Source organism: Ammospiza nelsoni, chromosome 2, assembly GCF_027579445.1.
Source record: "Ammospiza nelsoni isolate bAmmNel1 chromosome 2, bAmmNel1.pri, whole genome shotgun sequence".
Taxonomy (NCBI): domain Eukaryota; kingdom Metazoa; phylum Chordata; class Aves; order Passeriformes; family Passerellidae; genus Ammospiza; species Ammospiza nelsoni.
Window position 1 is genome coordinate 118046332 of NC_080634.1, and position 14057 is coordinate 118060388.

At 37.0% G+C, this 14057-nt stretch overlaps 1 protein-coding gene across 1 annotated transcript in view; it reads left to right on the forward strand.

The window, feature by feature from the left end:
- The window catches only part of HLCS (holocarboxylase synthetase), a 171943-nt gene that overhangs the window by 14426 nt on the left and 143460 nt on the right, over nt 1-14057 (forward strand). Inside the window, exons 4-5 of the mRNA XM_059466154.1 lie at nt 3185-4062; nt 7767-7949. Of these exons, the coding sequence (XP_059322137.1) occupies nt 3185-4062; nt 7767-7949 (1061 nt within the window). The remainder of the gene's footprint in view (nt 1-3184; nt 4063-7766; nt 7950-14057) is intronic.

Consider the following 14057-nt stretch of genomic DNA (forward strand, 5'->3'; position numbering starts at 1 on the left):
TTGGAATGGTTTGGGTTGGAAGGAACCTTAAAAATCATCAATTCCCACCCCTTGCTGTGGGCTGGGAGCCCTTCCACTATCCCAGGGTGCTCCAAACCAGAAGTCAGAAAATAATTTCTTTAAATCTTCTCTGTTAGATTAACAAATCTATTTTTGAAAATCCAAACTGAAAGTTTTTAGGCAAATATGGCAAATTTTCTTTTTTTTTTTCTCCTTTTTTTTTCATATTTGAAATTAAAGTATATTCAAAGCTATGGACATGGATTGAGAACAATTTGGGGTGGGATTTTTAAGGCTTTTTTAATGGGGTTTGTTTTTGCTTTGCTGTTTTATTTAATTAATGTAGATCACAGTGCACAGGCAGAAATGAAGGAATGACAAAATCAACAACATTGAGCTGAAGTGCAAGAGGTTTTTGTACTTACCTGAAAAAATCTGCTTTTTTTGGGCAGTGTTTTCTTCCTGCTGGGATTCCAGGTTGATCCCTCTGTAGCTCTGCTTTAATTTTGGAGGATTTGGAATGGTTTGGGTTGGAAGGAACCTTGAAAATTATCCATTCCCAACACCTTGCTGTGGGCTGGGACAATTCCACTATCCCAGGGTGCTCCAAACCAGAAGTCAGAAAATAATTTCTTTAAATCTTCTCTGTTAGATTAACAAATCTATTTTTGAAAATCCAAAGCTGAAAGTTTTTAGGCAAATATGGCAAATTTTCTTTTTTTTTTCCTTTTTTTTTCATATTTGAAATTAAAGTATATTCAAAGCTGAACATGGATTGAGAACAATTTGGGGTGGGATTTTTAAGGCTTTTTTAATGGGGTTTGTTTTTGCTTTGCTGTTTTTTTTAGTGTAGATCACAGTGCACAGGCAGAAATGAAGGAATGACAAAATCAACAACATTGAGCTGAAGTGCAGGAGGACAGGAGTATTCTCCCAAAAGAATCTGATGGGAAATTCTGTCTCTCTTGGTGCTGTTCTGCATAAATATTCCCCCAAGGAGGGCTGGAAGCTGAGGCTGTCCCATTCAGTCCCTTTTTAAAACGTTTTCTGCCTCCTTTTGCTCCCAGTGCTGTGTGGGAGCTGCTCCAGAGCAGGCTGGGTGGAATAACAGAGGTTGGAAACTCTGAAATTCCCTTGGGATATCAAAAAAAAAAAAGAAGAAATCTTGCTCAGATCTGCTCCAAAGGGGATGTAGTTCCATAATAAGGAAAGGGATTAACACAATTTTGTCCATCAGGTTTCTCCCCGGATTAAAAGCACAATGAATTGGTTTGGTTGTGTGTGAGAGGGGAAGGGTTCAATAAAACGTTTCAGATTTAGCCTTGAGGCCCTCCCTTGTGATGAGTGCTTTTTCTCTCCTCTTTGCTCTGCACATTTCTTGCTGGCAATAATCATCTTTGCTCTTCTCTTCTCACTTTATTTGCTCTGAATTATCTTCACATTTCTGTCATTTTCAGGAGAAAAGGGGAATTTTTAACAGTTCTTCTTATTTTCCTGTTTTCCCTTGGATTCTTAGCTCCCAGATCTTGCTGTGCTGGATCTCTCTGCCTTTCTGCAGGCTGAAATCTGTTCAAATCTCTTTTTACTCCCTTTTCTTGTGCCAAAACTTTATCTGCAGCCTTCAGCAGTGCAAGGGACGTGGTTCAATATCTGCCTTACCCAACACCATCGCTTTATTAGCTTATTTCAAAACAGTTTATTTCAAAACAGCGGCAGTTTTAAACCCTGCCCTCCTTAGAAGAGCTGTATTTTTCCAGAGGTATTTCCTTTCCTTTCCTTTCCTTTCCTTTCCTTTCCTTTCCTTTCCTTTCCTTTCCTTTCCTTTCCTTTCCTTTCCTTTCCTTCCTTCCTTTCCTTTCCTTTCCTTTCCTTTCCTTTCCTTTCCTTTCCTTTCCTTTCCTTTCCTTTCCTTTCCTTTCCTTTCCTTTCCTTTCCTTTCCTTTCCTTTCCTTTCCTTTCCTTTCCTTTCCTTTCCTTTCCTTTCCTTTCCTTTCCTTTCCTTTCCTTTCCTTTCCTTTCCTTTCCTTTCCTTTCCTTTCCTTTCCTTTCCTTTCCTTTCCTTTCCTTTCCTTTCCTTTCCTTTCCTTTCCTTTCCTTTCCTTTCCTTTCCTTTCCTTTCCTTTCCTTTCCTTTCCTTTCCTTTCCTTTCCTTTCCTTTCCTTTCCTTTCCTTTCCTTTCCTTTCCCCTTTCCTTTCCCCCTTTTTCCTTTCCCCCTTTTTCCTTTCCCCCTTTTTCCTTTCCCCCTTTTTCCTTTCCCCCTTTTTCCTTTCCCCCTTTTTCCTTTCCCCCTTTTTCCTTTCCCCCTTTTTCTCCTTTCCCCTTTTTCCTTTCCCCCTTTTTCCTTTCCCCCTTTTTCCTTTCCCCTTTTTCCTTTCCCCCTTTTTCCTTTCCCCCTTTTTCCTTTCCCCCTTTTTTCCTTTCCCCCTTTTTCCTTTCCCCCTTTTTCCTTTCCCCCTTTTTCCTTTCCCCCTTTTTCCTTTCCCCCTTTTTCCTTTCCCCCTTTTTCCTTTCCCCCTTTTTTTTCCTTTCCCCCTTTTTCCTTTCCCCCTTTTTTTTCCTTTCCCCCTTTTTCCTTTCCCCTTTTTTTTCCTTTCCCCCTTTTTTCCTTTCCCCCTTTTTTTTCCTTTCCCCCTTTTTCCTTTCCCCCTTTTTTTTCCTTTCCCCTTTTTCCTTTCCCCCTTTTTTTTCCTTTCCCCCTTTTTCCTTTCCCCCTTTTTTTTCCTTTCCCCCTTTTTCCTTTCCCCCTTTTTTTCCTTTCCCCCTTTTTCCTTTCCCCCCTTTTTTTTCCTTTCCCCCTTTTTCCTTTCCCCCTTTTTTTCCTTTCCCCCTTTTTCCTTTCCCCCTTTTTTTTCCTTTCCCCCTTTTTCCTTCCCCCTTTTTCCTTTTCCCCCTTTTCCCTTTCCCCCTTTTCCCTTTCCCCCTTTTTTTCCTTTCCTTTCCCCTTTTTCCTTTCCCCTTTCCTTGAAATTTCCTTTCATTTCCTTGTCTTTAGATTTGTGGTATGAGTGCAAATCTCTGTTGTCCCGCGGGCAAATAGGATTTGTTGCATCAAATAAGTGAAATTCTTGCTGTTACAGGGAATTGTACTGAAATTGAATTCTGCTGTTTATGACATTTACCCTAACCCTTTTAATCTCATTATTTGAACCCTTTTTTTTTTTTTTTTATTTTTACCTTTTCCAGCTGTCCATTTAGAGGAATCGGCTCTGAAGGAGTTGGCGAAGCAGAGAAAAGAGGAAGAGGAGAGCACAGACATGGATGCAGTAACTCCTGCTGGGAAATCAGGGTTAGCACCAGCTGAGGAGGACAAATCCAGGCTGGGAGAAGAAAGGGAAAATGAGGGAGCAGGAGGTGGGGAGCAGCACCACCTGCACCTTTCCAGCTGCCACGAGTGCCTGCAGCTGGAGAGCAGCACCATCGAGTCGGTGAAATTCGCCTCAGAGGAGAACAGCCCCGAGCTGCCCCAGGACTGCGGCAGCACAGGGCAGGACAAGGAGCTCCAAAATCTGCAAAAAGGCGTCAGAAGGATAAACCTGGCTGGGAAACCCCCGAATATCTTGATTTACCTGGGCTCTGAGGCTGCCGAGGGGAGGCTGGAGCAGGTGAAGGCCGTGCTGAGGGAGTGCATCGGTGCCGAGAGCTACGCCCTGTACCAGCTGCACCCGGAGCGGGTGCTCAGGGACCCCTGGCTTGAAAACTGCCTGCTGCTGCTCATTGCCACCCAGGAGCCCCTCCCTGAGGGCATCCACAGGCAGTTCATGGCCTTCCTGTCCAAAGGGGGCAAGGTCCTGGGCCTTTCCTCCTCCTTCACCTTCGGGGGAGTGCAGATAAAGCACAAGAAGAAGCTGAGGAGGGTGGTGCACGAGCTGGTGGTGTCCAAACGGGACAGCAGTGAGGTGAGGCTGAGCCTGCTGCTCAGTGGCTCTGTGTTTGAGGAGGGCACCAAGGGAGATGGCAGCAGCAGGGGGAAGGTGCTGAGTCGGCTGAACAACGCTGCTGAGGACGCAGTGATGGTGCACCTGAGCCACGGCAGCAGTGGGGGAGAAGCCATCCTTTGCCAGGTACTGTGAGCAGGGGGAATTCATTTCCTCCTAAAAAATCGTTCCCATTGCGTGTTCTTGGGAATTCCTGTCAAGGGGATGTGTGGAATCATGGAGTGGTTTGGGTTGGGAGGGAGGTGAAAGATCATTTTGTGCCACTCCTGCCATGGCAGGGACACCTTCCACTGTCCCCAGTGTCCAGCCTGGCCTTGGGCACTGCCAGGGATGCAGAGGCTTCACACCTTCATTGGGAATCCCATCCCATCCCTGCCCACCCTGCCAGGGAGGAAATTGTCCCTACTATCTGTTGTAAACCTGTAATTTTTCAGTGTGGAGCCATTCCCTGTGTGCTGTCCCTGCATCCCCTGGCAATTGTCTCTCTCCAGCTTTCCTGGGGCTCCTCCAGGCCCTGCAAGGCCACCCTGAGCTCAGCCCAAAGCTTCTCCTGTGCAGGTGAGCAATGCCAGCTGTGCCAGCCTTTCCTGCCAGCACAGGAATATCCTGAAACTCACCCAGTGCCACCCCTGCCATGGCAGGGACACCTCCCACTGTCCCAGGCTGCTCCAACCTGGCCTTGGGCACTGCCAGGGATCCAGGGGCAGCCACAGCTGCTCTGGGCACCCTCCCAGGGAAGGATTTTCCCCAGTTCCCACCCAGCCCTGCCCTCTGGCACTGGCAGCCATCCCCTGTGTCCTGGCACTGCCACAGGGACAGGGACTGAGGCACAATCCAGGTCTCCAAGGGATTTTCCCAAGTTCACCAGGCCATCACTGGGATGGGCCAAACCCACAACAGCCACGGCACGAGGTTTGCCCGGTGTGAGGATTGGGCAAAGGGTGAGAAAAGTGCTCAGAGGGGAGAAGGAATCACAGATTCAGACAGAAAAGCAGCCGGAGAATCCCAGAATGCCAGAGTGGTTTGGGCTGGGAGGGGTTTTAGGGATCACCCAGTGCCACCCCTGCCATGCAGGGACACCTCCCACTGCCCCAGGTGCTCCATTTATTGCTGGTTTTTGTAGGCAGCTGTGCCACCCAAATCCAGGAAATGGATTTGATTCTGTCCCTGCAGGTTGAGCTTTGCTGCTCCCTTTCCATTGATCCTCATGCTGTAGTAAAACTCAATACTGCAGAGGTTTTCCTCAGGAAAAGGAGAAGAGCATCAGAGCACAGCTTCAAAAATCAGATTAAAAGGATTGCTGTGATATTTTATAATTCTGAATGACTTCCAGTCTGGATTTGAAAAGCCTTTATTGTTTCCAGGCAGTGACATCAGCCAGGAAATATTCTGGCAGATTTGTTTCTCTTTTTTCTGTGCTCCTCTGGTGGCTGGGTGTGTCCTGCCTCCTTTTTAATGTATTATTTTTACAATTATGAAATGGTTTGGGTTGGAAAGGATCTGAAAATTATCTCATCCCACCCCTGCCATGGCAGGGACACCTTGCATTGTCCCAGGCTGCTCCAAACCTCAGTGTCCAGCCTGGCCTTGGGCACTGCCAGGGATCCAGGGGCAGCCACACTCAGTAATTTCCCTGAATTTCAACGAAAATATGTAAAACTCAAAGAACATCATGAAATTCTGCAGACTGGAAGAAATGAACAAAAATAAGGGCTTTATTTAATAGCAATAAATGAATCTGCAGAGAATACAAGTGTGGGTTCTTTGGGATTTTTTAGGATTAAATGTGTGGGAGGGTATTTCTTGTTGGCACTCAGATGTTTATCAGTTCTTATCTCTGTCACATCTCACAAACCCTGAGCTCTGCAGCGCTTCACTCCAACAAACTAAAAATGGAGCCCTGTCTCTCTCTCCAAGGCCTTTGAAGGCTAAACTAATTAAGAAATGACACTTAAATTATTTTTACTTTTGACCTAATGACTAACTACTTACGGTCTGTAATGTGGATTTTTTTATCCAGTGACACAAAACCACCCAAACCCAAGGAGAAGAAGGAGGAGCAGCCTCCACCCCAAAACCTCCATCTTGCTCTCTCTATATTTTTATATTCTAAACCCTTCAGCTCTGAGTTTCCCACCCTGTGATATCACACACTTCTGTTCAAGCTCCACACCTTTAATCTCAGTTTTATTATTGAATTTTGGAAGCTTCTCCAGGCCCTCAGGTCAGTGCAGTGTTCTCTTGGGGGTCAGTGCCTGGCAGCACAGAAATTCTCAAATTCAGGGTTCCAGCTTACAAGGGCTTTGAAATATCTTGGAAAAGCAGAAAAAAAAGAGCCAAAGAAGAGTTTATGAAGGATATTTTTCCCTCTTGCATTTAATTTCAACTTCTAAGCATCTGTTTTGAGCATGAGGAGTGATTTTCTATCACATGAAAAAGTAACTTTTTAGGCAGAGGAGTTTCTTTATCTGCACTGATTTCCACTAAATTCATGGGAATTGCTTGAGTTCTCCACACCTTGTACAAGTTCTAAAAAGCTCTTTCAATTTTAATATAATTTTAATGGAATTTCAGTTTTAATGAAATTTCAGTTATAATGGAATTTCACTTTTAATGGAATTTGAACTTTAATGGAATTTGAACTTCAATCGAATTTCAGTTTTAATGGAATTTCAGTTTTAATGCCGTTTTAATTGCAATGGAATTCTGTTCATGTGCAAAATAGAAAATGGCCAACCTTGCTGTTGGTTCTGGCAGACCTGAAAAGCAGAAAGTTAAATTTAAGTTGGTAAATCCAAGTTTGATCGGCTCCTCCAGGAAAAGTTTATTAAGAAGGGAAATTTTGGGCAGGTTTCAGAGGAAATTGTAGTGCACTGATGTTTCTGAATGGGAAACTGATTTTCTCTTTTTATTCATCCTGCCAGGCCCATTTGGAGCTGGAAGTTCTCCATACCTTGGACAACTTCTAAAAAGCTCTTTCAATTTTAATATAATTTGAATGGAATTTCACTTTTAATGGATTTTTGGTTTTAATGGACTTTCAGTTGTAATAGAATTTCACATTTAATGGAATTTCGGTTGTAATGGAATTTGAACTTTAATGGAATTTCAATTTTAATGGAATTTCAGTTTTAATGCCGTTTTAATTGCAATGGAATTCTGTTCATGTGCAAAATAGAAAATGGCCAGCCTTGCTGTTGGTTCTGGCAGACCTGAAAAGCAGAAAGTTAAATTTAAGTTGGTAAATCCAAGTTTGATCAGCTCCTCCAGGAAAAGTTTATTAAGAAGGGAAATTTTGGGCAGGTTTCAGAGGAAATTGTGCTGCATTGATGCTTCTGAATGGGAAACTGATTTTCTCTTTTTATTTATCCTGCCAGGCCCATTTGGAGCTGGAAGTTCTCCATACCTTGGACAACTTCTAAAAAGCTCTTTCAATTTTAATATAATTTGAATGGAATTTCACTTTTAATGGATTTTTGGTTTTAATGGACTTTCAGTTGTAATAGAATTTCACATTTAATGGAATTTCAGTTGTAATGGAATTTGAACTTCAATCGAATTTCAGTTTTAATGGAATTTCAGTTTTAATGCTGTTTTAATTGCAATGGAATTCTGTTCATGTGCAAAATAGAAAATGGCCAACCTTGCTGTTGGTTCTGGCAGACCTGAAAAGCAGAAAGTTAAATTTAAGTTGGTAAATCCAAGTTTGATCAGCTCCTCCAGGAAAAGTTTATTAAGAAGGGAAATTTTGGGCAGGTTTCAGAGGAAATTGTGGTGCAGTGATGTTTCTGAATGGGAAACTGATTTTCTCTTTTTATTCATCCTGCCAGGCCCATTTGGAGCTGGACAGCAATTCCATGGATGTGCAGACTGAGGAGGATTTTAATTTGCTCAAAATGAGCAATTCCAAGAGATTTGAGGTTCTCAGGGAGATCCTGACCTGCCTGGGGCTGAGCTGTGAACGGAGTGAAATTCCTGAATTAACCCCCATTTACCTGCTCTCTCCTGATGAGGTAAGCTGGGGTTTACCCTGCCAGGGAAATTCAGGGTTCTCTTAAAAATTCAGAGTTCTCTCTGCTTTTGTTTGGAGAGTTTTCAACAGGTGTTTCAGGTAAGGAAAAAATCTCATTTTTAATCCATCAGTTTTGGTTCCTGCTGGAAGGAATTCTGAATTTCACCACAGGGAAATTGTGCAGGGGTAAATTATTTATATTTTCAGTTTTGGTTCCTGCTAGAAGGAATTCTGAATTTCACCACAGGGAAATTGTGCAGGGTTAAATTAATTATATTTCTATATTTCTGGTAAGAAGTTTTTAATGCTGTTCCATTTGAAGGCTGCGGAAAGAACTGCTTTACAAACCAGGATTTTTTTTTTTTAATATAAAACGAATATAAAAAATTAATTTATTGATATTAAATCAAGATCAAATTTCCAAAAGAGGAAATGGTGAAGAGCAGAGTGCGGGGAATGGGAGGGGCTGATGGCACAGGGAAATCAGTCCCTGATTCCTGAGGGTGTTGCAATATTTCCTGGGAATATTTGAAATTCAAATGTCAGCTCTCAGTGCTGCTCCCATCCACGTGAGACTCTGCTCTGAGCAACTGTCAGCAATGTATAAAAAGGGATTTTCACTTGTTTTTCTTTAAAATATAACTTCAAAATTTGTGTGGGTTGATTCTCTATTTGTGTGGCAATGTGGAAACAAAACTAAAACCCATTTCACCTTTTTGGTTGTATTAAAAATGCCCCAGACACAAAGTTTGTTTATTGAACTCTTCCTATTTTTGTTCTCCTCTTTCACTGCTTTTTTATATGATTGTTTCTATCCAATGCCTTTGGACTTCTCAAACATATAAATTAAAATTCAGCTAATTTCTATCCAAACTTGCCATCTAGTGGCATATTCCAGGGTTGCAGACCATCAAGTAAAGATATTTTAACTGTATATTCTTCAGTTAAAGTTCATACCACAATTAGTTTTAAAAATTTAAATAATTAAGTCTGTTAATAAATTATTTTATTCCTAAACTTTATTAATTTTTATGTGGTTTCGTGTGATTTTAATTGTTTTATTCACATATTTTAATGGTAGTTTTGCTGTGTGTAGTCATTGTTTTAATGTCTTTCCTTTTAGCTTTGATATAATTCCAGAATCTTGTGTAAAAGGAAATTGCAACTTGTAACAACAACAGTTCCTAATGAAGAGAGAGCACATTAAAATAAATAATGAATGTGTTAGAGTTTAGCTTTTCACAAATTATTTATTTTTCCACACCCATCCTGTTCTCCATAGGTTTCCTTGCTTTCCCAGAGAGCCAGGAGATACCAAAAATGTGAATTATTTGAGGAAATCCTTAATTGTATTGCCAGCAAGTGATTTTGGGATGATTTTCTTAGACTTCCCTGTAATAAAAATGCCACAATTAGCCAATTAATGATCAAGCAAGCTCAAGGTCCTGTTAGCAGATCCACAAATAATGAGAAATAATTTTATATTGCTGAGGCTTGGCAGCTCAGGAATGATTCCTCACCCCCACACTGGAGTTTCTGTTGTGTTTAAAATCTCCTGGTTCAGATTTTCTAATTCATTTTAGGAACCCCAAGCTCCTTTCGCTTATGAGGAAAAAATAATAATTGGGTTTGTTCTGCATTTTTTACTCCGTTAAGAAAAAATGAAGCTGAGGGTTTTTTGTTTTTTTTTGGGATAATTTTAAAATTCTTTCAGTTTTAAGTGCTGGTTTGGGGGTTCTTCAGTTTAGAGCAGAGCTGTAAATTCCGTGGGATTGATTCCCTTGGTGCCTCGTCCATCTTTCAGCAGAGCTCTCACCACACCCGGTTCCTGCTGCCTTTGGGCATCAGACGAAGCTCTAAACTTCTAAACTTTATTTTGTCAACAAAGAGCTTCTCCTCATTTGCCTTTGCTGAAATTCCTGGAAAATCTGAGTTCCTCTGCGTCGTTGTTGAGATGCTGTTAATGATCCCCTCACACCCGTGCTGCTGATGGGTAGAAATGTGATTATTAAGAATTTAGGATGTTCCTCTCCGCTCTGGGAGAGTTGCTTCGTTCCTTTTGCAGAATTTGAAGCTGTTCTTGAGGGGTGGGTTGGAATTTTTTTACTTTTCCCCCTCAGAATTCACATTTTGAAGTTTGAATTTCCAATGCACGGAGCTTAAAAGCACATTCTTGCTGCATGGGTTAAAAAAAGCCAGCAAAACATGAGCAGAACTGGAATTATAATATTTTAAATTCAGATTTTAAATCCAAATTATTATATTGCAAATCCAAAATTTAAATCCAAAATATAATATAATATAATATAATATAATATAATATAATATAATATAATATAATATAATATAATATAATATAATAATATTATTATATTATATTATATTATATTATATTATATTATATTATATTATATTATATTATATTATATTATATTATATTATATTATATTATATTATATTTAAATCCATATTATATTATGTTATATTATTTTATATTACATTGCTTTATATTATATTACATTATATTACATGATATGATATTACATTATATTATGTTATATCATATCATATCATATCATATCATATCATATCATATCATCTATATTATTTAAATCTATATTATTTAAATTTATATTATATTATATTATATTATATTATATTATATTATATTATATTATATTATATTATATTATATTATATATTATTTAAATCCATATTATATTCTATTATTTTATAGTATATTACATTATATTATATTATATTACATTATAATATTTGCTCATCTGAAAACTTGAGTAAAAACTCCTCAGGCTCAAAACTTTTTGTGTTTTTGAGTAATTCAGTAGCTGGGGCAGAATCAGCTCAGAGTCTTGCTGCATGGGTTAAAAGAAGCCAACAAAACATGAGCAGAATTGGAATTATTATATTTTAAATCCAGATTTTAAATCCAAATTATTATATTGCAAATCGAAATTTTAAATCCAAATTATATTATATTATATTATATTATATTATATTATATTATATTATATTATATTATATTATATTATATTATATTATATTATATTATATTATATTATATTATATTTAAATCCATATTATATTATGTTATATTATTTTATAGTACATTACTTTATATTATATTACATTATATTACATTATATGATATGATATGATATTACATTATATTATATTATGTTATATTATCATATAATATTATCTATATTATTTAAATCTGTATTATTTAAATCTATATTACTTAAATCTATATTATATTATATTATATTATATTACATTACATTACATAACATTACATTACATTACATTATATTATATTATATTATATTATATTTAAATCCATATTATATTATGTTATATTATTTTATATTACATTACTTTATATTATATTACATTATATTACATTATATGATATGATATTACATTATATTACATTATGTTATATTATATCATATCATATATTATCTATATTATTTAAATCTATATTATTTAAATTAATATAATATAATATAATATAATATAATATAATATAATATAATATAATGTTATATTATATGATATTATATTATATGATATGATATTATATGATATGATATGATATTATATTATATTATATTATATGTTATATTATATGTTATATTATATTATATTATATTATATTATATTATATTATATTATATTATATTACATTATAATATTTGCTCATCTGAAAACTTGAGTAAAAACTCCTCAGGCTCAAAACTTTTTGTGTTTGTGAGTAATTCAGTAGCTGGGGCAGGATCAGCTCAGAGCAGATTTCCACACCTCGGTTCTGGGGTGGCCCAGTCTGCTTTTAAATTCCAGCCCCATGATGTCAGCCAAGAAAATGTGGAGCCACTTTATCCTGAATAAATCTTCCTTTGAGGATGGGGAATTTGAGCTCAGCTCACACTATAACCAACCCTGATTTCAGGGTGCATTTGGAGACAGTTGTGTCTGAAATATTTCCATGCATATTCACGGCTGGTGTAGGGCTTGAGATTCAACTTCAGGGGTTCATTTTTAAATTTCCAATGCTGAAATCGGGGGTAGTTACACTGAAACTCCAGAGTTTTTATTACTATCCAGGTTTTTGGTTTATAAGTGAACCAAAATTTTGTGTAATCTACGCAAAATGGGAGATTTGTTGTTTTCTCTTACCCTCAAAGCATGAGCATCATCCCTGACTTACAGACAGCAGAACAAAAACCAAGAGCTCCTTGGAATTATTTATTCCAGAAAGGAAATGTACTCATTTCTCTGGCTCAGAAGTAAAATAAGAGCTGAGAAGAATCTTAAATGACCATTGAATAAATCACTGATAAATTTATTAAATGACCAACAGACAGTGAGAGAATTGAATAAATCACTGATAAATCCATTAAATGACCAACAGACAGTGAGAGAATTGACTAAATCACTGATAAATTTATTAAATGACCAACAGAGAGTGAGAGAATTGAATAAATCACTGATAAATTTATTAAATGACCAACAGACAGTGAGAGAATTGAATAAATCACTGATAAATTTATTAAATGACCAACAGACAGTGAGAGAATTGAATAAATCACTGATAAATTTATTAAATGACCAACAGACAGTGAGAGAATTGAATAAATCACTGATAAATCCATTAAATGACCAACAGACAGTGAGAGAATTGAATAAATCACTGATAAATCTATTAAATGACCAACAGACAGTGAGAGAATTGAATAAATCACTGATAAATCCATTAAATGACCAACAGACAGTGAGAGAATTGAATAAATCACTGATAAATCTATTAAATGACCAACAGACAGTGAGAGAATTGAATAAATGACTGATAAACTTATTAAATGACCAACAGACAGTGAGAGAATTGAATAAATGACTGATAAATTTGTTAAATGACCAACAGACAGTGAGAGAATTGAATAAATCACTGATAAATTTATTAAATGACCAACAGACAGTGAGAGAATTGAATAAATCACTGATAAATCCATTAAATGACCAACAGACAGTGAGAGAATTGAATAAATCACTGATAAATCCATTAAATGACCAACAGACAGTGAGAGAATTGAATAAATCACTGATAAATTTAATAAATGACCAACAGACAGTGAGAGAATTGAATAAATGACTGATAAATTTATTAAATGACCAACAGACAGTGAGAGAATTGAATAAATCACTGATAAATTTATTAAATGACCAACAGACAGTGAGAGAATTGAATAAATCACTGATAAATCCATTAAATGACCAACAGACAGTGAGAGAATTGAATAAATCACTGATAAATTTATTAAATGACCAACAGACAGTGAGAGAATTGACTAAATCACTGATAAATTTATTAAATGACCAACAGAGAGTGAGAGAATTGAATAAATCACTGATAAATTTATTAAATGACCAACAGACAGTGAGAGAATTGAATAAATCACTGATAAATTTATTAAATGACCAACAGACAGTGAGAGAATTGAATAAATCACTGATAAATTTAATAAATGACCAACAGAGAGTGAGAGAATTGAATAAATCACTGATAAATTTATTAAATGACCAACAGACAGTGAGAGAATTGAATAAATCACTGATAAATTTATTAAATGACCAACAGACAGTGAGGAACTTAAATAAATTACTGATAAATCATTTGTGTCTAGCATTTTTACCTTTTTTTAATGTATTATGTGTATTATTTGAAATGAGCAAAAACTTTTGTACTTGAAGGCTTTTCCCAGTTTGTTTCTCGGCTAAAAATGAAAATATCTTTTAGGGCAAAGTAGCAAAAAAAAAAATCAGATGAAGCAATGTAAATGCATCCGTACCAATAAAAATGGGTATTTGCTGAAGCACCTTACTGGGTTTGGGGAATGGATTTAATATATCTTATTTAAAACTAATATATCTATTTAAAAATTCACCTAAGGACTGATAGCGGTGCTATCAATTAAGAATATTTGAAATTTAACTCCATGATTTTTTCCATCAGTTTTTGCAATAAATGCAAAGGACTTTGTTGGGGTGCAAGGCTTTGAGTCGCCTGTGTGTGCAGGGAGGGCGGGTTTGC